The sequence below is a fragment of the Vanellus vanellus genome (genome assembly GCF_965231255.1).
Source record: "Vanellus vanellus genome assembly, chromosome: 5".
NCBI lineage: Eukaryota > Metazoa > Chordata > Aves > Charadriiformes > Charadriidae > Vanellus > Vanellus vanellus.
The window spans coordinates 71,922,399-71,947,660 of record NC_138910.1 but is presented as its reverse complement, the minus strand read 5'-3'; the positions used below and the strand labels follow the sequence as shown (position 1 = coordinate 71,947,660).

General features: G+C 47.2%; 3 protein-coding genes across 3 annotated transcripts; 1 reads left to right on the top strand and 2 right to left on the bottom strand.

Moving 5' to 3' along the window:
• Positions 1-49: 49 nt before the first annotated feature.
• On the bottom strand, positions 50-1,371 carry UQCRH (ubiquinol-cytochrome c reductase hinge protein). The gene is made up of 4 exons (XM_082484294.1): positions 1,263-1,371; positions 1,134-1,157; positions 755-916; positions 50-309 (listed from the first exon to the last, which is right to left on the bottom strand). Exons 1-4 carry the CDS (start codon positions 1,302-1,304, stop codon positions 277-279), a joined length of 261 nt encoding a protein of 86 aa, XP_082340420.1. The 5' UTR covers positions 1,305-1,371; the 3' UTR covers positions 50-276.
• A 341-nt stretch (positions 1,372-1,712) lies between these two features.
• LRRC41 (leucine rich repeat containing 41) lies at positions 1,713-10,641 on the top strand (the record flags this gene model as incomplete). Its single annotated transcript, XM_082483528.1, is given in 12 exon segments — positions 1,713-1,800; positions 1,887-2,012; positions 2,015-2,094; positions 2,514-2,543; positions 2,546-2,629; positions 3,460-4,618; positions 5,045-5,290; positions 6,176-6,340; positions 6,684-6,782; positions 7,293-7,415; positions 8,350-8,425; positions 9,656-10,641. Coding segments are annotated over 12 exon segments (2,511 nt in total). The 3' UTR covers positions 9,891-10,641.
• Positions 10,642-11,340: 699 nt separating this feature from the next.
• On the bottom strand, positions 11,341-23,560 carry RAD54L (RAD54 like; the record flags this gene model as incomplete). Its single annotated transcript, XM_082483541.1, has 12 exons — positions 11,341-11,542; positions 12,718-12,881; positions 14,248-14,427; positions 14,535-14,613; positions 14,932-15,055; positions 15,200-15,310; positions 15,424-15,554; positions 15,997-16,071; positions 18,642-18,768; positions 20,688-20,838; positions 22,736-22,860; positions 23,335-23,560. 12 exons carry the CDS (start codon positions 23,558-23,560, stop codon positions 11,341-11,343), a joined length of 1,695 nt encoding a protein of 564 aa, XP_082339667.1.
• Positions 23,561-25,262: the final 1,702 nt, after the last annotated feature.

Below are 25,262 nucleotides of genomic sequence, written 5' to 3'. Positions count from 1 at the left end.
CAAGGCAGAAGCATAAGAACCAGGAAATAAATGGAGAGTAATTCCATGGGAACTTTGAATGTTTAATATGGAAAATTACAGAACATCAACATGTTTTTTTTGCGCCACTGTGCATCTTCCACGAGAAGAGACGCAGTGACACGCTGACGCTCAGTCGCTGCCAGGAAGCCGTTTCATTTACACTTGGCATGGACAATGAATGGGCGGCAAACCATACTGTGGATCCAGGAACTGCTGCCACCAGCTGGGGAAGCAGATGGACAATAACACTCGCCTTCACTTCAGGCTCTTAAAGAGTTTGTGGGCAACCTGAAAAGAGACAAAGCACTGGGTAACTCATACTTTAGGGCTGGAAATCAGCAGGGTCTTACCCTCTTCTCGTTGTTTTGCAACAAGTCATTCAAGAAAACTGACAAGCTGAGATTTCTTACAAAGTTTCACCTCAGGTTAAAAAGGTTTAACTTTAAAATAGCAAACAACACTGAAATAGCGAAGTGTCATTTCCAGGGCAGAAACACTGTGTTTGACTTATTTGTTTCATAACCTACCAAATCCCAGCTGGAACTGTTGTAACATGGAGAAACCAAGCATTTAACAAGAAAAAGCATCACGGCTCACAATTCTTCAGAGCTCACTGTGACTGAACAGCTACCACATCTCACACTTGAACTGTTTGCACTCTCAGAAGCATGGCTAAAGGCAGCTCTGCTCCCAGCACCAGCAGGGCCGTGGCATCCACGGGTGCTGCACTTACACAGTGGTCCCTGGCGTGCAGGAAGTCAAAGAGCTCCTCTGTGCACTGCTCTTCTGTCTGGGACCTGGAGGAGACCCGCGCATCGCACAGCTCCAGCCGCTCCCGCGCCTTCGCACATTTCTCCATCTGCTCGCAGTGCTCACGGATGGTGGTTAAGGGATCCTGCAGAGACGGGACTGCCGTGAGAACAAGGAGACCTCAAAACGCCGTTTCTCCCCCGAGGCTCTCGCTTTAGCAGGGAGCCGTATATCCTATACGTCTTCCCCTAGGAGCAACGAGTCCCTGCAGAGGCTACGGGCCTCCACCGCCGCCGCCGAGGCCTGCCAGCTCCCCGGGCAGGGGCGGCCCAGGCCCCCCCTAGCCCCACTCCGCGTCTTACCACCAGCTCTTCCTCCTCCTCCTCCTGGGGAAAAAAAAAAAGAAAGCACAGCTGTTACCGACAGACCTCGGGGCTCCGTCGCGGCCCCCGCCGCCCCGTCCCGTCCCGTCCCGTCCCGTCCCGTCTCACCTCAGGCTCGCCGGCATGAACAACAGTATCCCGCAGCCCCATGGCTCCGCTCCCGCCGCCCAGAAGGACTCGCCACGGTCACCCACCGGAAGTGCCGCTGTCCGCCCCGGAAGCGGAAGCGCCCTCCCGCAGGGCGCTGGGACCGCCGCCAGCAGCGGGTGGGGCTTCAGACCTGAGCGCTTCCCTTCCAAACATGGCAGCCGACGGCGGCTGCGCCTGTAATGGTCTCAAGACGGCCACCGCGCCGTTCCCGGCCTTCTTTTCGCTCTTTTTTCTGAGGATCGCAACTTTGGAGGCTGGCTCGGCCTGGCTGCCGCTGCCGACTTGTCCGGCCCCGCTTGATGCGACCTCCCCAATATGGCCGCCCGCTCCCTCCTCCTCCCAAGATGGCGGCAGCGGCGGCGCGCGGACGGGGTGGGGGTGGGGGAATGGGGCGTGTCTCTTCCCAAGATGGCGGCGGAGGGTCCGCGTAGCCTGTTCGCGCTGAGCGCGGCGGCGGTGAGCCGCAGCATGGGGGCCCTGGAGCGGGACGTCTGGGGTAAGGCGCGGGCGGCGCGGGGCGGCGGGGCGCGGGGCCTGAGGCCTGCCCGCATCCTGCCGCCGTCTCCCTCTGGCTCTCCGCAGCGCTGCCCGGACACCTCCTGCGGGGTCTCCTGCCGCTTCTCACTGTCTTCCGCCTCGAGCGGGCCGAGGACGCCGCGCGGAGAGCAGGTGACACCGACGGGGACGGCGACAAACCCTTAGGGGGGAGGGAGGAGCCCCGCAAAAACTGACGAGGGTGGACAGCTCCCCCCCCACACACACACTGGGGGGATGCCCCCGACCTGGAGAAGTGAGCCCCACACCGGAGGGACCCCCAGCTGGAGAGGAACCCGCTCGGGAGGGATGAATCCCTCCAGGCTGGAAATGGGAGCTCCAGGCCGGAGGGACAAACCCCTCTTCCAAGAGGGGGACAGCCCCGGAGCGCAGACCCTGCCATCAGACGTGGCCTGGCCACCTCCCCACATCCAAAACGTTGAGCCCCATCCCGTACCCAGGCAGGGTTCATGCAGCAGTGCGGGCCCTGCTGTAACTCGGCTCCTTTCAAGGACCAACAAAACATGTCATTTTTGAACCCACATCCCTTAAAAGATGGTGGTCTTCCCCTCCAAAGCACCATCTTTTTGCCGTGGGGGTCCAGGTCTGCGTCCCCCAGAGCTGCCCCTCGTCTGCCCAGCGCCCCTGTGAGCTCCAGGGCAGGGCGCTCGGATAGGGAGGAGGGGTGAAAGTGCCCAGTTGATTATTTTTCTTTCCCAGGCCTCTCAACACAGCCCATCTGGCGCAAGCTGTGGGATGATGTGATGAAAACCAGGCCACCCAACTCGGAGGTGAGGAAACACTGACGGCAGGAGAAGGGGCACAACGTGGGTTTCTTCCGCGAGGTTTCATTTTGAAGCCTGCTGGTGCTGCTGGCCACCTCTGAGCGATTGCTGGCACTTGTTTATAAGTGTTCGTGGAGCTCTCGACCAAGGCATGACCCTGGAATTACAATAATTTTGGGAAACGGGGTTCCTGAAGAGAACTGTAGTGTACAGCCACACCCTTTGTCTCATAACAGTCAGTTTGCCGAGAGAATAAATCCTCTCTTTCGAGATGTAACTCTTAGGGAAACAGAGGATAAAAACAGTATCTTATGTCATGCTCACACCTACACTGGCAAAAAAATGTGCTGATGTCTTAGAAAGCACTAGAAAAATACTTACAGAAGACAGTGAGTTTGGAAGAACGGGTTTACATAGGAAAATGGAAGCAGCTCCATTGATTCAGCATCACAAAAGAATAGGTAACAGCCAGCTTAAGCACAGCCTATGAATAGACACGTGGGAAGAAAACTCCTGATGATGTGGTTTTTAATAGGCAAAAACATAGGTGAGCTTCAGACCACTGAGTATGTTTTAATTAGGCCAAAAGCAGGATGAAGAGATAGTGATGAGTAACTCAGTTTTTCAACAAATATAATAAGGAAGGATGTTGAGAATTAGGAAGGTAGTCTCAGTTGCGCTAGCAGTAGGGTTTTTTTGGACACCATGTTTACCAGCTCAGCAGGTAGCAATAATTTAACTTAAAAAGAACGAGAAAAATTGTAGCTGACTTTTTATTAATGTGGTCCTGTTGAATAGGGTTTACCCTGGTTGACTCTAAGGTAATTTAATTGCAGAATATAACCTGTTGGAGGAAGAAGTTCCTTGAAACATTCTTCTCAAACGTTCTTCACGGTGTCTTGGATGTTTCCTCTGACTGGCGTCTCAATGACCATCACTTTTCGCCACTGCTCCACAGCTCCCCGCACGTCTCCCAGCTTACCCTCTGCAACATGCTGCAGGACGCGGTGGAGCTCACTGCTGCGCACAACCAGAAAGTGCTTGAAAACCTGGCTGGCTCCCTGCGGATCCTGAAGTTCCAGCACCTCCTCTCCTCCGACCAGTCCATCAGGCGTTCGCTGGTTTTACTTCTTCACCGGCTGGTTCACCATGGCTCTGTCAGCCAAGTCTCCGTGTATTCCTGGCCTGTTCCAGACACAGTTCTTCTCATTCTTATTTTGAGCATGAGTGCTGGGTTTTGGCGCTCGGGAAATGCCCTCTCGTATCACAGCAGCCCATGTGGCCTTTGCAGAGAGGAGGACAAAGCCCAAAGCCAGGAGTCAGCACAAGAGCTAGCAGAGACGGGCCATTGCGATGAGAGGGAGTGGAGCAATGGTGAGAACCAGAAGGGATTCCCCAGGGCCCTGGAGGAGGCTGATGCGGAAGTGAAGGGATACAGGGCTGATGCTTGCCTGAACTCTGTCCTCTCCAGACCAAGAAGTCCTCTGCAAAACCAAGCATGTGAGGAGGCAAGCAGCAAGGTGCCCTGTGACCACACCAGCCTTCAGGGAGGGTCTTCTCATTGCATCTCAGACCAGCTGTCCTGTCACGCCGTTCTTCGAAAGACACGCAGAACGCTGAAATCTGCGGTAGGGAAGAAACGTCGCTGCCTCAGACGAAGCAGGGGACCATATGGTGACCCAGAAGACCTGTATGATTTTGTTTTTACTGTTGCTAGAGAGGAAAATTCAGGGTTACTTGACAAAAACAGCACCACAGAGGGAGAAAACGCTGAGAACTGCACTAGTTCCTCCCCAGGATCTCCATGCACTAGCCATGCTGGCTGTAAGAAAAGAGGATCTGCTGGGATCTTTTCTCTGAAAGCTGCTCACCGTTTCCGAAGTGTGTCCACGCTGGAATTGTTCTCTATTCCTTTGACTGGGGAGACATGTCGAACACTGAGTAACCTACTGAGCTCCTGGGTGTCTTTAGAGAACTTGGTTCTGTCTTACAACGGTTAGTGGTATGAACAGGATGCTTCCTTCCAGCCTTAGTCTAATGGTCTGACTTATTGCTCGGGTTTACCCTGATTTTATTCTGACTGGAGTGGGCATTGTAAGGGTATCCATACCTGATCTTGAGAATGGCATCAGTAGAGATGGTTAATGGGTGTGAGGACTTGTTTAAAGGAGAGAATGGGGCCCTCCTGCCCCGGAACAGCTCCTGGCCTTGTGCTTAACCATCCAGAGAGGATGAAGGGAGAGCTAGATCTCTATCTCCTGTATACACCGTCAGTGCTGTAGCTTAAGAACGTGTGGATAAAGCAGTCTGTGAGTTTAGCCTTTGACTTAGGTTGCTTGGCCGTTGGTGCAGCTCCAGCTGCGTGTGCATTGGTGTCTGTACAGGCACATCTAACACCTTTCTGTACAAATGCTGTTCCAGGGCTGGGTGCTAACATCTTCTGCATCCTCTCTGGGCTCCGGGCCCTCTCCCGTCACTTGGACTGCCACCTCCGCGTGGTGCGCGTGAGCGACGTCTTCTCCCACATGCCTTGCATGGAGCTTGTTTGCTGCATCCTGAGTGCCTTTCCTCAGCTCCACACGGTCTCAGTCAGCTTCGACCTCAAAAACCAGCTGGAAGGGAACAGGCCAGAGGCGAATCCAAGCTGCAGTGAGGCAGAAATTCCAGGTAGGAATCATCATTCTGAGCGATGACCAGGATGTAGCAGGCAGATAAAGCCATAAAAGCTTTGCAAGCAGATTTGAACTCTGCACTGTTACAGTGGTGTGTAATTAAGCAATTACAGCCTCACCTTTCTGATTTAGATGGTGTTACAGTTTGTCATTTGTAGTTTGTGACATGTTCTGTGGAGCCTGCATTTTGGACAAAGCATTTTACTGCTGTATGCCAACCTGCTGCAACATCAGCTTTGTACAGGGCCAGTCATAACCTGCACTGACTGTCCACACAGCCCACAGGGAGCGTATTCACCAGATCTGTAAATTGGTTGGGAGCTTCTGCTTTGTCCATCCTATTGACTGTGAGGCTCTAAGCCTTAGATGGACCTTTAAGCAGAGGGAAACCATCTCTTGATAATCACAATACCACACATGATGGCAAAGCACTGCCCAAGCCTCTGGATTACAGTCTGGGAGCTATAGCAGCATGTTCTCAGCTCACAGGTCTCATTGCCCTTATTAGTCCTTGGATGACCAGAAAAGCAGTAACCAAAGCTTGAGTGAGAATGGAGCGGGGTCAGTGAAGAGCTGTGCTCTGGGAAGATGCTGACTGGTTTGTGCGTAACGGGTGATCTTTTCTCAAACGTCGTTTCACTCCCAGAACATAGTGGAAGTTGTTGGCCCTGCAATCTGGTAAGAGTCCTGAAATGAGCCTTAAGTGATTTACATTACCATAGGTCTGAGTTGCCATAGAGCTCTACGAGGCAGGGCATGTCACATAGGTACTTTCTACCAACCTAAATGATAGTCACGTCAGGCACGTGGACTTCTTACTTGCTCTAGGACCTAGCTCCAGACCAATCTCTTTCATTGTTGTTTGTTTTTCGTCCCTTAGAGAGCTGCCTGGAGCAGCTGGAGATCCGATTCCCCAGGGAACCTCTGCACACCACGTTTCTGCTGCCAGTGCTCAAGGCATCAAAGTCCCTCCAGCAGTTGTCCCTTGACAGCGCCACACTCCCTTGTTCTCAGGAGCTTGGGCTCCTTTTGGAGGCGCTCAAAGGTACTCTGCTAACTTGCAGGTAGCATCACTGTGACATACAGAGTAGCTTCCTTGCTGTGATCTTCCATCCCTTAGCATGAAGCCAGCTCAGGTGGGTCCATTTCTTCAGTGTGGACATCCCTGAAATCTCCCAAGAAAAGGAAATGGGTGGCAGCCATCCCACTTTCTGTGCTGAGCATGTGAATGATCCTGCACAGCAGGTTGGTTCCTTTTTAATTACCCACAATCCAGGACAAATTATCCACAGTCCAACTCAGTTTCTGGGCATTAGCTGGCAGTTGGGTCAGGATCTTTTATCCCAAGGCTGTACAGTACTTCATCTGAGAACTTGTTTTGCTTTTAGAGTGTAATCCAAATTTGAAGAAACTGAGCTTTCATGATATGAACTTGGCTGAGCACCAGAAAGAAGTTCTGCTTTTGCTTCAGGATCCCATCCTGCAAGGTACAGCAGACACCTGGGTGCTGTTCTTGGAGAGGTGCTGCAGGTGGCTGCTTTTGGCTGGCTGTTGTTTAAGAGGTGATCTTCAGATGTGTAAGGTTTAGCCAAATGTCACTGTCCCTGGAGCAGATCTGTAGCTGTTGGCAGAGTGGGAACGTGTCTGGTTCTTTGTGCCAGCAGGGCAGAGAGAGGAGCAGCTGCAGAGCTGGTGTATGCTGCAGAGCTGGTGTATGCTGCAGAGAACAGTCCATAGTCTTGGCTATAAACCAAAGATTTTTAACCTGCAGAGCACATCAGCCTTTAACTGGGTCAGCTGGCAAAGCCACTTCCCTGGGTGTGATCTCTGCTGTCTTCCTGTGAGAGAGCAGTGGTGCTGTTGTGTGCAATCCACTGCTGAGGGAGCTTTGTTCTTGCGTACGGATTAGGGGCTGGAGCTGTCTGCAGGATGTAATTATGGAATAATGAAGCACGCAGGGAGTACTAATGTGTACTGTCAATCCATTTCTTCCATAGAAATCACGTTTTCCTTCTGCCGTCTGTTTGAAAGCTCTACTACTGAGTTTTTGTCAGAAATAATCAATACAGTGAAAAGAAATTCATCTCTAAAGAGCCTCAAACTGCCTGGGAATCGCCTTGGTGCGTACTGTGAATCTTGCTATGGGACACTGTCCTTAGACCAGCTCTTTTGGAGGTAACTTCAGGGTTGGAGTTGGACCACTGCTAGCTGGTGAGCTCCATGCTGAACTTAATACATGCATGAACAGAGTGGATTTAGCTCACAAAATAAAGAGCACCGAGTTCATTTTTTAAAGGCAGAATTTCTGTTGTGTTCAGCAAATGTACCAAGAACCCAGGTGCTACGCGGGCATTACAGTTGCTTTTCTCTGCAGCAAAAGCAATTATCAGCAGGACTTGAGATTTGACTGAACACTGATCTGCTTCAGACCCTTTAACAGGAACAGATCCAGCAGCAGATGCACTATTTCTCATTCAAAGGCGCGGGTTTTGCCCAAGTTCAGGCATTTTGTGCCTTAAAAGCTGTTGGCAGCCACTGGAAGGATGAGAACAAGTAAAGGAAATGTTTGTGGCAAACAAGTGGAACTGAATTTACAGAAACGATAGTCTTTTTGGATCACAGGCCAAGTAGAAATGTTTGAGAAATGAATTTCAGTTAAATCCAGAATATTGGTTTCTGTTCTTTTAATGAAATGAAACAGGAAAGCTTGGGATCACCTGAAATATAATTAATTTCTAAGGTTTGTGTTTAACCCTGTGGTTTTGGCCATTTTTAAAACAAAGCTGCATATTGACTGCTCAAACAAAACCAGGATTTCTCTAGTGAAACAAACTGCCCTATCAGCGTATGTTTCCATTGCCTTGAACACTATGCTCAGGGGGGTGAGCTCACTCTAGGCCACTGAGGGGGACAGACTGAGGCTGCAGAGATGTGCCCTTTTGCTGCAGGCATATACTTACAGCCTCTTTTCTGTGCTGTTATCCCAGCCCTGTGGCCATTTAATTTAAGACAGTACCCAGTTTGCATCTAACATTTGCGTTTCTCCCCTCTTAGGGAATCACAGGCTGGTTGCCCTTGCAGACATTTTCTCTGAAGATTCCTCCTCTTCTCTTTGCCAGCTGGACGTCAGGTATTCCGCTGCTCTAAACACACTAAATTTCTTGGTTTGGGAGGGCCAGAGCTGAACTGGGCTCAGACAGCAGGAGAAGCCTGAGCATGGTTTTGTTCCTTCCTCAAGGGAACGCGTGTCCAAGAAAAGCTTAGCAAATGCTGCAAGGGGCACATGCAACCTCAGGGACTTCCAGCATCTCTGAGGCATTCCATTGTCCCTTTTACAAAGGAGTCAAGCTCTGTCTTAAAAGAAGCTTCGGTTTGTTGCTCCCATGGGAGGCTGCTGCAAGTCCTTTCTGCGCTGTAGGTTAGAACTAACATCCCTACATACATTTATTCTTAGGCATCAGCATAAATAGCTCTGTTCCCACATCCCTGCAACAGGGAGAGAATGCTCTCATTGCCTCTGTCAGGTCCTGTGAATACTCCTCTGCATTCCTTTCATCATCTCTGGTCTTCAACCCGAACTGCTGCTTTCTTCTTGAGCCTGAATAGCCATAGAGACAAGGCAGTAACCCTCATGAAGCACGTGGAGGGTGATATTTCTGCAGTACCAATGACTGGTTTGCTTGATTTTTTTTCTTCCCCCTCTTCTTTACATCCTAATGGCTCAGGTTGCCGAGTACACTGGCTTGACAATTCATTTAGCCTCAGCCACTCCTTCAGCAGCCTTGAATCCTGAATCTGTATCTGCACCCGACTGTTACTGCGCCTCTCACAAGATTAAGTCCGGCATGCAACTTTGTATTTATTTACACATCTATGCAGGGGAAATGACCTCTTAATCTCCTAGAAACACTGGGGCCTGACACACGCTCCCCAGCTTTTTGTAGAAGAAAAAGGTAAATGGTCACTTACTGCTTGGGCCAGGCAGTTGATGGCTGCCATGAGACCAAAGTGCACCTGGCACTGCTTAACCAGTAGCTTGGGTGCAACATCATTTTAGGGCCATATCTAGGTCTACTCAAGTCACTAGTAAGGACGCCATAAGAGCGAGTTTAACTTGTCAGTGGTTACCATCATAGTTTTAAAAAGCTTCCAGCCTTCCATACTACGCTGCTTCAGTTTTGTTTTTCATCAAAACAGACTGCTCCCGCTTTGTATTGCTGAAGGAAGTTGTACTTTACATTGAAACATGCTCAACTACCTGCCCAGGCAGCTACTAGAAGGAACAGTAATTTAAACTGCTCAAATTATAACCTTGACTCTTAATGACTTTTTTTTTTTTTATCCTCCTTTCCCTGGAAAGCTCAAATTGCATCAAACCTGATGGGCTCCTGGAGTTCACTAAGAAGTTGGAAGGCCACATCCAGCAGAGAGGGGGACAGATTCAATTCACACACCTCCGCCTCTTCCAAAATTGGCTGGACCAGGATGCCGAAACAGCTCAAGAAGCTCTTCGGCGTCTCAAAGCTGTGTGCAGCGTGGTCAACGACTCGTGGGACTCCTCCCAGGCCTTTGCTGACTACATCAGTGTCATGTGATGGATGCAGGAGCAGGAGAAAACCAATCAGCGGGAACGAAACAGTTCAGTCTCTGGCCAATAAGACAGCACATTTGGGGTTTTCTTCCCCTGGTTCAAGGAGCATACGGTAGTTCTTGTCACTTTTCTGCTTATTTGAAGAAGGGGTACCACAGTGAACTGACATACAAAACCGTGTGGGTCAACAGTTGTATTTCCAGGTGATCTAACTCTACCATCTTCTCAGTTGGAATATTTTAAGTGGGACAGATATCAAATGAGCTTCTGTGACTTCCTGCAGATCTCTGGAGAAGCAGTTATTTATTTCACTGGGTGTTGTTACAAGTTTTGTGTTGTTTCAGTCAATATCTCATCAGTAATTATCTCCATCATTGGGGAGACTCAAAAGTCATCTGTGGACCTTGGCAGCCAGCTCTAGGTGACCTTGCTTTTGAGCAGGAGTGTTAGACAACATGACCTTGAGGTCCCTTCCAACTTCAACCATTCTGTGAAACAACTCCTCCCTCCACTTAAAGGGAGTAGAGAACAAGCTAAAAAGCCCTCAGTCTTGACTTCTATATTTGGAAAATTTTACTTGATACAAAAGAAATTCCTGTATGTACCAAGTAGCCTGCTATTTATTTGCAATCATTTATCCAGGTGTTTGGGACAACAATTCTTATCACCCCTCTCCAATGTCTGCAGTCATTTTACAGAGTTTTTGAATAGTTTGTTCTTTTGTAACACTTTTATAATAAAAATATAATTGAGACCCATAATGTATTAAAGTGTGAATTTTATTACTGGCTTGTAATATGATCTAATTAAAACACTGCTAGATCAGGGGATCCTGCCCATAACAAAGCAAGTGGTTTTAGAAGTGGAGTTACTTTAATAGCACCTGATTTCCTGCTGCATCCATTATCTTTCAGGCCAGATGTTCAACATAAAAGCTGAAAATTTTTTCACTTTTACAAATCCTCTTGTTTCTGAGTAATCAATCAGCAAGGTTCACATTTCACAACAGAAATGGATCCTGCAAGTTTGTGATCAGCAGCTGTAAGCCGTAGCTGTCAACGAAAAAAACATGACTGCACATCAAGTGCTATAAAACTGCAGACTTAACTTAAACCTGGAGACAAAACTTGGCTGAGTAGAAGGCACAGACACCAACAGCATGAGAACCAGTGCTGAATCTGATCAAGTACACAAGGTCCAGTTATTTCCAGTTCCCAAAGGGCTGTTTTTCAGGCACACAATGCAACAGCAGAGAAAAAGCCATTGACTCCTTGCTGTTGCAGTAGACTGACCGAGGCTTAGGGCCTTCTAGCCTCTCAGGAACCACGCTGTTCTGCTATTCCACAGCCACACAACAACCCACTGCTACCTACTGCCCCTTTCCTTGAAGGGGATTAAAGTGGGGTGGACTGCCATGGCAGTTTGTCTATGCCCCCACAGGGGACCATAACCCGTTAGGGAATCCCTCGCTGCTCCTCATGGGAGTGGTGATGAAAAGTGAAGGTGATGGCAGCATCCCATGCAGCCTTCAGCACGGAGTCCTGCAGCCCCCGCTTATCGGCACAGTGGTTCCACTGGGAGAGGTCAGAGGTGCAGTCGGACCCTTCAGGAGGGAGCCGTACCTGGTGGCCATTCACACAGCGACGACACTTGATCCTGGAACAGAGTCAGTGCAAGATCAGTGCAAGGTTCCTCCACTTCTTTAGCATACAGGTTCTTTAAAAATCCAGCCCAGTAACATTTGGATTAACTCCCCTTCAGCTGTAACACTGGCAACTGGATCTTCAGATAGGATTAATTACTACCACATTTCATTTAAACATACAACCACCTTCTGGCACATGCAACGTAAGGAATGACTCTCACATTTTGGAAACCCCAAGGTTCTGTTTCTAATGGCACTCCCCGTCCATGTTTAGCCATGTAAGAGCGGTCCAGCAGGACCCAGAGGAAGTTGAGAAGGAGTTTCCCCTGAAAGTGAGGGATGTTGCTTAGAGCAGATCTTGTGTTAGCAGTGGGGGTGTTCACTCATTCTTAGCACTGCGTCAGGCTTCCCGAGTTCAAGAGAGCACACCATGCTCCAAACCGCTCCATCCTGGCTCCCACCACGGCCAGCAGGTTGTGCTCAGGCTTTTTTGGAGATGCCCTGCTGAGCTGCCAGGTAAGGAGACAAAGAGCAGCAGCAGCCCTGCCAGCAAAGCTTGTTGCCATGCAGACAAGATACCTGCAGAAAGCTAAGCTTTGAGTCAGCTTAAAATTAATCCTCTTCACTTCTTGCCTGAACTAAGAGTCTTAACTTTCACAGTGAGGCGTTCTCCTGCACTCCCTGTTCTCTTTCTGGTGGCTACAATACCACAGGTCTCAGGGGTGGGGAGAAGAGGATTCTTTTAGTCTCCAGAACAGCACTTGGGTTGGCCTCATGAATTCTTAGCAGATATAGTAGCCCTGGCGGTAGAAGCAGCTCAGCATTTGGAGATCACAAACCACCAGAACAGAGCAGCAAGGAAGGACCAAGTTGGGCTCCACCAATTTGAATAGCTCTGACCAATTTCTCTCTACATTAGCTGCAATATTTCACAGCCTCCAAACACAGGCAGCAACAAGATAATTTGCTCACTTGTCCAGCCAGCACAGCTTTTCCAAGACACCAAAAGGGGAGGACAGCAAGGAAGCGCTCATCTCCAGATGGTTAACTGCTTCAGAAGCAGAGACACTTGAAGCCCTCTCTCTCTGAGCTTCCTCCTGCTGCCTGAGGAACCCCTGAATCAGTAGGCCAAACTGTGGAGGGTTTTTTTTGCTGACCCCATCCATTAATCATTCAGTATACTCACTTGTCATGGGTGTCACTCGTGGTGGTCTCATTCAGTGTGAAGAGCTCCTTCAGCTCCCCAAGTGAGAAGTGCCTTTCTACATCCTGTTCTTCATCCACCACGCAGCTGCTGAGGGCCTTCTTGTGGGTCTGGCGTTGAAATATCTTCTCCTCTATGGTCCCTGTCTACAGGAGAGAATCAGAGATGAAGCACAGTCAGGACACTGGTGTTAAAGGAGCACTACACACTAGGAAAGGCTCACAGATATGAATAAGTGGCAGTAAGCTGTCAGGACCATTTAGTGCCTTGCCAGACCAATAAAGATGACAGGCAAGTTTTACTAGCTGCACTCCAACCATGTCCTGTCTGGTTGCTGATCTAACCCAACTCTGCTTCTTTTGTCTTTCACCCTGGGTACAGGAGTGGATCCAACAGAGATATGGATGAGGAGGAGGTGGAGCTGCCACTTGTGGCTGGAGCTCACACACCATGCGAGGTTGCACTGACAGGCAGGAAGGGAAAGGAGCTGAGCAGCTATAGCCACTCCCTGTCAAAAAAACCCCAAACGAACACAACCTTCCCCAAAAAAACAGCAACAAGGGCTAGCCCTGGGTGACACGAGCATCAGCAGTATTTGCTGGTTCACCCACACAGATCAATCACACCCGTTGTCTCAAGGGAGATGACTGCTTCTAGAGCAGATGTGCAGAAAGCCCAGTAGGCTACATTTTTAAGGCAAAAATCTAACAGCAAAATGTCTGTATTAGATTTGTTTGCAAAACAAAGGAGTGGGGTGATTAGTCACGATTTGCAGACTGGTTTGCTTGCTCTAAAAACCAAGGACCTCCTGGCTTCTGGGTGCAGCCAGATCAGAGAGAGTGGAACACCATAAGGAAGAGATGGGAAAAGAACATCTGTTTTGTCCAAGTAAAATAATTGATCAAGGAACACAAACTTACAAAAAAAAAAAAACAACAAAAAAAACCAACAAATAAACACACAAAACAAAACAAAAAAAAAACCAAAACACCCACAGTCTGAACTAATGAGAGGTGAAGGTGAGCAAGGGCAGAGAAGGGACATTTCTGAGCAGTAAACGCTACCGGCACTGCTGTGCAAAGTGTTGCAGTAGTTTGAAAAGACTAGTCTCCTTCGTGCTTTTCCTTTACAGAGCAGCTACCCCACTGGCTAACTGATAGACCCATTCCAAGAGCTGCTGTAATTCTGGGAATGTACTTGCTGTTTAAGTACACATACATCCAACCAAAACAGGCTGCAGCCAGACAGAAAAACAGCAACTTTGGCATCAGACACCCCACAAAATTAAAGAAGTCAGATGCTTAAATGACTTTAAAGGAGTATCTTATCTGGAAAGCCACAGTTATTACTATTTCTCAGAAGCCAGTGACCATTAGAAAACAAGGCTTTCAGTAACGACCATCTGGTCACCGACACAAAAGGAAATTCCCCTTCTGGTCCCAATCACAGCAGCTGCAGTCTGGGCTGGCACCAAGAACTCCCTGTTGCGGAGGCAAAAGGAATAAGACTCACTGAAAGCAGTCGATAGATGTAGCATGTCTTCTTCTGGCCATCCCGCCACACACGAGCCATGGCCTGCTCATCATTAGCTGGATTCCAGTCTGGGTCAAACATAACCAGTCTGTTAGCCCCGATCAAATTCAAACCGCAGCCACCTGCTTTGCTGCTTAACATGAAGATAAATTCAGGGCTCTGTGGAAAAAGTCAGGCTTGGATTAAACTACAGAGGCAGCCATACTTTTACTCACAGCATTCAGAACTGACTGGAGAGCTTCTCACATCTTGCAGGTTCTACTTACCGAGGGGCTGTTGAATCGTTCCACCACCTTTGCTCTCTTTTTAATGGACATGGTGCCGTCCAGCCGTACATATAAATACCTAAAACATACAGCATTTAGTACAGTCAGACTCCTGCGACCTTTAGAGCTTCCTACTTGAAAGAGGAAAATCTTTCACAAACAGCCTTGTAACAAGGGCCTGGGCTTTAGGAGCTTTTGCAGAGGGCCAGAGCTTTTCTGCTGAGTGACCACAGTAGCCAAAGCACAAGCCACACTAGTTCCAATTCAGGAACATCTGAGGTAAGAGACAGATGACAAGTTCCTGCTGATAGAAACTTTAAAAATAGCCAGTTTCTTTTACAGTGCAGGCTGCAAGTACAGTCTTGCAGGATTAAACAAATGAAGCCCAAAGACAAACCTTCTGTTCCTGCACAGCTTTTCAAATAGGTCCAGCGTCTGAGTGTAGTTAGACACTAAAACCACCTTGTCATTACTGGTGCTTTTTGTAACAGCAAGGATGTAGTCCAAAACCAGCATCTTCCCTGGATAAAAATGAAAGAAAGAAGAAAGCTAGAGCAGAAGTTCCCGAATTCCAGACCCTGGAGGGGCACTTGAAAAGATGCTAAATACAGTCTCATGGTTGCCTGTCTTAGGCAGCACATTTGTACTGTCAAGTTTCACAGTACCTGAAAGCTGGGGCTCCACAGATTTGGTGCTGTAGCCAGCAGGGAACAAGTCCAGGGCTCCCATAAAACCTTCTTCCTCTTCCACACACTTATCATGGATAAGGGCAGGGTCTGGAGAATAAACAGAGCTCAGACTGTGGAGTGCACAAGAGGCAAAAAAAAAAACCAAAACAACCCACCAACAGTGCAGAAACCAAACACATTGCATGAGCGGAACAACTCACGATTGCAAAGCTTCTTCAGGGAAGTGATGGAAGAGAGAGATGACACACTTATTTTGCCCTCCTTCAGCTCCTCCACTGGCTTGGCTTGCTTCAGGAAGTTCTTATACAGCTCAGCCTGCAGAGGTGTAAGCCTGAAACAGATCAAGAGCTCTGCAGTCTCAGCCTGCCCCCAAACCAACCCCATCCTTCCTCCTCCATCTACACAGTGCATTTCTTTTATCTCCAGTGCTCAATTTTTCAGCTACAGCACAGACAGCCTAGAACTGCCTCCAAGGCTGATGGTAGAGCATAGATATTTCAGCCCTGAGCTGGAAGAAGACAAGCTTGTGGATACTCTGCACAGCCCAGGGCTCTGCTGCACACAGCCACCCAGAGCACACCAGCTGCCTGGCAGAACCACCAGTTGTGGATTGTCCATCCCTGCTTCAGGAGGAGAAACAACATATTGCCAAAGGCTATAGTCTCTTTCCTAGAGGGAAGCAGTCACCATATGTACTGAAGGGATTCTTGCAACCTTTTAGTCCTTCCTGTTGCTCCTCCCTTTTCCTAGGCACAATACAAGCTTTTTGGTACCTGCAGCAGACCACCTGCTCAATCTTCACCGGGAGGTATTTGGAGAGGATGTCTGAAGTTCTTCGAATTAAACACCTGCAGGGATGGAAATGAAGATCAGATGCTTGAATGACATAAAAACCCTGTTTTATCACTATTATTCTTCACAATCTCAACGCAAATCCCTTTGATATTTAAATCTCCAAAAGTCTGTGACAGTCCAACACATGGCAAAGGCCAGGCGCCCACCATCCACACTAAGCCATGCAAAGAGCATCAGCCCATGCTACAGAGCCCCATACAACCCCCTGTCTTTACAAGGCTTCCAAATTTGGGTCATGAGATCTGAAGATATCATGCCTGATCCCATCAAACAGAGCCTAGTCCCTTACAAGAGAAACTCAGGTTTTTCCTCAGACTACCAATGGCATTTGCAACTTTAGCCACAACAGACCAGTGGCACGGACAGCAGACAAAGACAGGATTTAACCACCACACACTGTGGACATAACCCAAAGGGCAAGCAAGCAGCTCCCCAAGTAATAACTTAGTATCCATCCTCAGCCAAGGTCATAGAATGGTTTAGGTTGGAAGGGACCTTGAAGATCATCTAGTTCCAACCTCCCTGCCACACACAGGGACACCTCATGCTAGACCAGGTTGCTCAAAGTCCCATCCAGCCTTGCTTTGAACACCTCTAGGGATGGGGCCTCCACAACTTCTTTGGGCAACCTGTTCCAGTGCCTCACCATCCTCAGAGTGAAAAATTTCTTCCTGATATCTAATCTAAATCCACCTTCTTCTAGTTTAAAGCCATTACCCCTCAACCTATCACTACATGCCTCTTGCAAAAAGTCCCTTTCCAGCTTTCTTGTAGGCCCCTTTCAGATACTGGAAGGCTGCTATAAGATCTCCCTGGAGCCTTCTCTTCTCCAGGCTGAACAACTGCAACTCTCTCAGCCTGTCCTCATAGGAGAGGTGCTCCACCCCTCCAATCATCTTCGTGGCCCTGCTCTAACAGGTCCATTGTCCAGCCCAAGATTTCAGCCAAGGGCATATATCCTTTGGGTCTCTAGAAATGCCCCATGGAGCGGTTCTACCACACTTTAGAAAAGAAGGGATGGACTTGAAAAAGTGCTGAACTGAGCAACCAGAATAAAAAAAAAAAAGAGGTGCAGAAACCCAGTTCCACCAGGAAACATTGAAAATACAGTGTTACAAAACCTATAGAAGACAGCAGCGATATATGACAGCCCCAAAATCTGTTAAAAGCTGTTAAAGAAAGGAATAATCTGGTCCCCAAACCCATAAGCAACAGGATGAAAAGTAACAGTCTTAAACTGCAGTAAGCAAGATTTATGTTACACATTAAGAGCATTTTCTAACTGCAAAGACAGTGATGCCCTGGAAAAGGTGTCCTGGGGAATTTGAAAGGTTTTCAGGGCTGAGCAGGGCTTCAGTACGGGATGATTTAGGTCTAACACCTACCTCGGGACAGCAAGATGAATTAGACACCTTCTCCAGGGCCCTTCCAGCCGTATACCTATGATTCCAAATACCTATGCATCTGTGCATCATTTGTAATTCCTACCAAATTCAACCAATTCACCTGTTACTACTTATGTGCTTTATCTCCCCTATTTATGTATCATGACTGTTGCACAATAAAGGACACAGACCTCAACACAGCCAGGCACAAGCATTCCTGAACACATTTTTACACCCCTTTTTCATCAACTATAAAAAGAAATAAATGCAACTCAAGAAGGAATAAGCTCTTCTCCTGCCAACCTTTCCTTTCTATTAGGCTTCTGCAAGCTGACCTGAGCCAAGGTCCGGGCTCTCTCTATAGACAGGCTGTACTCAGCGTGAAATTCAATTTACCATGACTATGAATGGCAGGACTGTATTTGTGATGGTTGCAAAAGTTCAGATTAGGAAAAAGAAACGAAGACACCAGCAATGCTGAGAATTCAAAAGAGTATCTAGTAAGAGTTCCTCTAGAGAAACAAGCGATTGCCAGCAGATGTGAATAAATTGTGTTTGTATTCACAAATAGAAAAGAAACTAGGTTTAAATAAATACCAAAAATCAGCCAAAGAGAAATAAAACAGCATTTTACGTCAGAAGTGCTTCTTAGTATCAAAAGTCACATCTCTGACACTAGTAGTCTAATCCTATTATCCCTGCAGAGCCAATACAGCTATGAAAGCATGAGCTGGACTCTTTTGTGACTTGGGCAATGAACAGCAGAACTAAACAATATTCCTTATACTCCTGTCTGCCACTCAAACATCTGGGCTGGATGGATCTCAAGTTTGACCCAGTCTACACTGTAGTTACGTTAACACAATTAAAAGGATGATGCCTGACTATTGAGATGCCACGAGAAAACAGAAACGTAAGAGTCAAATCATGATTCAGTATCCGAGTACACTTGCTTGGAGGTGACTGCAGCTAACTGTGTCATGTCAATGTACTATTTTTCAGACTAAAGCTCCATGCTATGTAGATTTCTTAGGCAATAAATACTTGCACAATCACTTGCTGAATAGGCATAACTGTCAAAAGAATTCATTACAGCTACAAATGTAATTTGGAAAGATACCAGTGTACACCAGGGGTTTATGTAAAAGCTCCGCAAACAGAAGAGGGATGAAGTTCACCTGTTCACAATGCTGATCAGCTCTTTAAGCCTCTCTTCTCCTTTGTGTCGCTCAGCTTCACTTGCATCCGCATCTCTGCCTTTCAAGATGGGAATTTCAAAATGTCTTTTAAATTCCTGTGCAGTACCTGTACAAAACAGAAGTGAAAAGGTGGCAACTACTACCAAATACCCTTTGATCGGTACCCCACAACCCCAGTTATCATACCACAAGCACGGAGCCAGCAGATAAAACACTCTTGCCCCGTTGGTATAATTTGTTTTCCTATCTAGCCAGGAAAGATTCAAACAAGGCAGGCAAATCTATACAACAGAAAATCATTTTGTACTCCAACAGCAATGCACTGCCAAAAACCACACAATTTTAGTTAAACCCGAGTCCAGTCAGACATGTACTGCAGACGTGCTTGCATTCCAGCTATGCTTTTACTCCCAGATTTTGTCCTTACGAACAACAGCACAGGAATTATGTGTGCCTGTTCCAAAATTATCTGTAATCAGTTGCTTATTACCGGTCACAGGCTGAAAGTGGGAAAAATGACTACTGCATGCATGTAGCTTTGTTGGCAGTAGTTACAGTATTAACCTCATCTCAGAGAGAACAAACTGGAAGTACAGCGAGACTAGTCTTGCCCAAAGTACAGGTCAAGGGGACAGAGGAAATCACATCAGCTCCCTGTAATAACTACCCAAAATTGAAGCACATGGAAAAAGCAGATGTAGAACATCTACCACCCCATCCCATCCTTTCCTTGAGAAATCCTGGGGGGCAGAACAGTTAAACAGAAAAAGATACAGCACAAATGATGCTTGTAAGCGTGTAAGACTAAGAATCTGATGAATGGTGTTTTAACTAGAGTTGTGTGTGCACTAGAATTAATGATAAGCCTCTTGGACTGGATGTCCAACAATCAGACAAACACAGGAGACAAGTTACAGCAAGAAGGAAATGAATTACAGATTGGTTTATTTTCACTCCTTGACAGAAAAAAATGACCTCTCTTGACAAAGACAAGCTGGTCCGCACTGGAAAGCGGTAGACCTGCTCCTAACCCAGTGATGCAGGAGAGGATGCAAAGACTACTTTGCATTTAACATAAAAGCAGAGCCTGCAGACATAAGCAGAGCATAGAAGCAAGAGAGAGAATATTTCAGGCTGCTACACCAGCAATTGTAGAAGGTGTTTGATCCTGAAAACTCACACTAATCAGTATCTCTCCTCCAGACTCTTTTCTTTCTATTTCAAATGAAGTTAACTCTATATTCACAGGCCTCCCTTGCCTTAAAAAACAAGAGCAGTCTTAACTCCAAATGCTAGACATCACCCCTCAGCGTTCTCTCAGATTATCTGAAAGTGGGATGGCAGACCGCCAAAAATTCAGGCTTTGTTGCCTAACTCTGCCACAAGGTACAACATTCCGCCTTGCACCAGTCACTTCAACCTCCTGTGCTAGATGGATACGAGAGACAGAGCAAAGCTGTCTCCCAGGCTGCCTCTGTACTCAACACAGAGAGCATGTAATGTCAAATCCTCCTCTCCACAGAGCGTCTATACAAAGACATCAATCCTGGCTCAGACTTCTGATTTTGCTATTGCCAGAGAGTGTTGTGGAAAGTACCATTGTGAGCTGGCTCTTCCTGCCCAGCAACTCCTGCAGTATCTCCAAGGGCTTATTGTCAGAGAAGCTCCTAGCCTAGGTGAACATTTTGGCTGACCATTATAGGTACACAAGATCAGCCATGTAGCTCTCAGGATTAAATATTCATTTTACCTTAATAATTAATTCCTCTTCCAAAATACTTGTTAGATTGGTGTACTTTAAATTACAATCTTCTGGAAACAACACTCTGATGATATACAGCTTCTAGAACAGCGGACCCGGATCTCGACTTTCTGGATACAAACCGAACAAGAATAAGCCTCCAGCCTGCACCTGATCTTTTCTCTCATTAATGTCTTCACTGCTGCTTTCACTGGCACTAGTAGCTAGGCGAGGCCTTGCCAGCAAAGTCCCCCTCCCTCGTGTCTCTCACATTCACATCTTACCTAGGATGCCTGAATTGACAAAGTGCACCAGGCTGAAATATTCAAGCAGGTCATTCTGAATGGGGGTGCCAGAGATAAGGACTCTTCGAGGTGTATTTAAGCTGTTGAGCGCCTGGTATGTTTGGTTTTCAGAGTTCTTCAGTCTATGGCCCTTTGAAAAAAGAAAAAAAAAAAAAGGAATGACGCTGATAAATCCAGGGGTCTTGATGGGAAGCAGCTTAGAGATCCTCATCAACACTGACATGCTGTATCTCCCACAAGGCATCTCACCACTTTTTCCATTCCTGATAGTGGACTAACTGTTGTATGTGTATTCAACTGGTGTGACACACTTCTTTCAAAGGCAAGAATCTGGTGGGAAACCTGAAGCCATTACGTGAGGAAACACGAAGCTACAAGCTTCTCAGACCAGGAACATCTGAGTCACACCCAGGCAAGAGGTCCTACCATGAAAAATAACAACTACCACATGGTCTAACTATAAGAATGGTTTCCTGTTCAAAGACGGGGATATTTTCAGCCACCAACACTAGGCACTGAACTATGGACCAGTAGTAGCATTGCTTCTCCTACGGTCAAGATCACAAGCTATTCATACCACCCATATCCAGGATTACCAGGCCTTTGCACACTAACAAAAAGAGGTTCTGCACCTCTTACAGGGGTAATCTGAATACAGGCCCCATTTCCCATGCCTAGGAAAAACAATTTTATTAGCATCTGAGTGCTATGCTGTAGGACAAAGCATAAGTGATAAGATGATTTCTACAAGTGCCAAACCACTGCAGAGCTGAGTATTTATTTGGAACATACTGGAAGACATAAGGCCAAGGACCTGCATGCCCAGCAGCTGGACCCATCCCAGGGGCACTGAGAGGTGTGGGCAGTCACAGACTCAGTAGATAAAAGGTGGATGGGAGTTATATTTGTGAGGAAGCTTGCTCTTTTTAAGTTCCTCTCAGCACTGCTCTAGCAAATACAAAACGAAACCACTGGGTGGCACCACTATTTAATAAATCCCCTCTAACTGGCAGCAAAGGACACCTCAACAATGGCTGAGGCCCCCAGCTTAATTGTTTCAGGGAAGCAGAAAGCATTTGTTTTTTGTCCTTCAGAGCATCTCTGGCTCTTACTAACTATAACCACAAATACGGAACAATAAATGAAAAAACAACTCAATTTCAGCCATGTGAAAGCAGAGCTTGACAACCCAGGCTTGGCCAAGCTAGATCCAGCAGTAAGTAAGCAGTGAGTCAAGCCAAGTCTGTCTCTTCTTGAACAAGCGGCACATGAGGCAACTCCTCACCCAGCTGTCCTACTTCTGCCCCAAGCAGGAGGCTACAGAGAAGGGAAGAGGGTCCTGCCATGGGAGTGCCCTTCAAACCCCGCCACAAGCACAGAATATGATGACCAGATAAAACGGCTGACAGCAGCCAACACTACACACAAGAGCAGGCTGAACCACAGAATCATTTAGGTTGGAAGAGACCTCAGGACTCTCCAGTCCAATCTCTTGCTCAGAACAGAGCCAATTTAAAAATTACTGGGCAGAACATAAGGCCAGGCCAAACAGAAAGTTACTTCTCACATTAGCAAAGACAGACACCAACAAATGAAAACCAGATCAGTGAGCCAGGGCACTACCACCCCAACAGAGTGGGGCCTCTTTCAGAGGCAGAGACAGGCAGTGGACTTCCTTTCTGCTACATATTTGACATTGAGAGGACCCTAGCAGGTGCCCCCAACCCTGCCAGGGACCTACAAGGTGGCCAGTTACCACCACCTGGATTTTCTTCATATTTCAGCTCCTGACAAAAAAAAAAAAAAAAAAAAAAAAACCAAAAAAAACACAAACACAACCCTCTTGTTCAGGCTCACCTGGTAAAGATAAGCCAGTTACCTAGAGCCTCTTAAACACCAGAAAGTGTGCTGTTTACAGCTAAAATGTGTTCCCCACTGCCCTCCCCTCTTTTAAGAAAGCAAAGCCAGTTTTGCCCAGATCTCAAGAAAACATCAGGAACAGATTCTCCTTAAAGATTCTCCCATACCTCATCACATATGACCAGCCCAACACTGCCCTTCTGTAACGCCTCAGCATGGAGTCGGAAGGTCTCATAGGAGATGATCAGGATGGGTGAAGGCACTCGCAGGCCACGCTGGTTCATAAAGCCAACTGCAGATGGAAAGGGGGGAAAGGTAAAAAGAGGGATAAGGGAAACCAATAGAAAAGGGTTCAAGCTCTGTAGTCAAAACTTCTACCTTAAAAAAATCTAGGAAAACCTATCTGTTTCAACTGTTCTGTAGCATCCCTTCCACCCACGTATACACACACTCCCTTCCCCACAACTGTCCCCATTTCCATCCCCCTCCCATCTCCACCCACTCCTTCCCTGGCATCTGGCTGGAGCAAAGAAGAGGCACAGGGACTGCCCTGACTTAAGCACATGACTGGACTTGGATTATTCGAAAAGATCAACTATTACCAAACATGCAAGGGCCTGATCTAAACATGTTAGTGGAGAGACTTTCATCAGTCTCCAGAACTCTAATGACAGCTCAGATGTTCACATCAGCTGCTGTAGGCTTCTTCCAATACAAGATTTTGACCTAAGCCAGCCAACCGCACCATTTGCAAACACTTCCGTACCTAGTTTACGGTCAATCTCTTCTTTGGAGCCTCCATCAATGGCCAATGGCTGGATCCTTCCCCCGAGCCATTTCTCTACTTCATTGTACCAGTTTCTCACTAGGCTGGAGGGTGACACCACCATGGCTTTCTCTATTTCAGGCTTGCAGTCTGGACTTTGCCGGAGAAGTGTCCACATCAGTGTGATGCACTGCAGGGTTTTGCCCAGCCCCATTTCATCTGCCATGATACAGCCATGACTCCCGGGGATCCGCCGGCTTGTCACACAGTCCCAGAGGAATTTCACTCCCTGCCAAAAAATTGTTCTCTCAGAGCAGGATGGGGACATCAGCAGAATGACAACTTCATTACATTTTCATTACTGCAATGCACAGGACTGATAGTACAACAAACTGTGTAGCACATCCCTGGGGACATGCAGTGTTCTAATGAGACAGAGGGAAATCACCCAAGACACAGCTAAAATGCAGCCACATCTGGTTTGGAACATTACTGGTGCCAACCCATACCTCATAACATGCACGAAATCTTACTACGCTTTAACTGTACAATTCTAACTAGCTTCCTGACATGAATTCCCACAAATTTCTACCCTTGGCTGCATTAGATAGGCCCAGGCCATCAGCTAACCTGCATCAATCGCTGCAAACAGGTTAATCATCTTAACAACACCCAATTAGGTAGTTTTAAAAAACACAGAATCATATAGCGAGAAGAATTATTCCTGCTGCCTGATTAACTCCCAGAATACCCTCAGGAGCCCTCATCACTTCTGTGTAGAAGCGCAATGACTCACCTGGGGACCCAAGGTCCAAAGCAGATTTAGCTTCAGAGAAGACACAGGGCTGAGGTTATAGCCCACGTCACATGGTGGGAGAAGAGCTCAGCCCTGCATTAGGCTTTGACACACCATGAAGACAGATAAAAGGAAAAGAAAAAAAAAAAAAAAAAAGAGACAGGCTTTGCAAAATGTTCCTCTATCATGTGATGATAGAGAGTCAGAGAAAACCAGGCCATTGTGCTGGGAACGTACAAGGTCCCTGCATTGTGTCAACAGAGCAGGGAGTGACGGACACAACCTAAACACGCCTGGACAGATTCAACCCTCTGTTCTCCGCTATTTAGGACTGGAAGACGGAGCACCTTCACTTGCACTTTCAAGTACTATTCTTTCTTTCTTAGGCCTTTAACAACAGGTTAATCAAGTTTATTTAAGCCAGTTCAACAATTATGAAATACATTACTGACTAAAAGAGTGCATTTGGCTGGGGATCCAGTTGGGTAACTGGGCAAAAAAGACAAAACAGACAGAGCGAAGCTGTACAACAGTCTGGGAGCATCACCTGAATAAAGCAGCGCAGGACCCTTTGCAGGCAAAGACTTATTAGTTAGACTAGAACAGAGACTGCTTTATCAGAGATATCTAGCTGTCAAAAAACACACAGTGTGCCTAGGACACCAACATAACTATCATTACTTGACAAAAGCACCAGCAGGCAGTATCTTACCCGAAAACAGAGTGCCTCCAGCTATGTAGCCAGAGACAAGCATTACACTGGGTTACAGGTTCATCACCAACTCTGAGATAAAAGTACAAGCTATGAGCAGCCCGTGGCACTCTTAGAGCCATCTGAAGATCTCCCATGCAGGAACACATCCAGCTTGACCTGCTTAGCCTGCAAGACCAGCAATCACAGCTTCTATCTGTGTTGTCTCTAGCCTTAAATGATAATATAGTGCATCTGTGATGAACCCCAAATTGTCCAGATATGTTAGATTTTTGGACATTAGTACACACTGTTTCAATACTATGATGTTGCACATATTTATGACACGAAATGTTTTTCAGCACTCTCCACTGGCAAAGTCCAAGTCTACGTAGGTCATGGACAGCTCACACCTACAAACGGTAGCCTCCAAATAAAACA

Bases quoted from the DNA above. Each gene is read 5' to 3' on its own strand.
- UQCRH (XM_082484294.1), bottom strand. From the start codon at position 1,304: ATGGGGCTGCGGGATACTGTTGTTCATGCCGGCGAGCCTGAG. The intron at 1,158-1,262 runs GTGAGACGGGAC...TTTTTTCCCCAG, and splicing joins TTCATGCCGGCGAGCCTGAG to GAGGAGGAGGAGGAAGAGCT. The intron at 917-1,133 runs GTAAGACGCGGA...CCGTCTCTGCAG, and splicing joins AGGAGGAGGAAGAGCTGGTG to GATCCCTTAACCACCATCCG.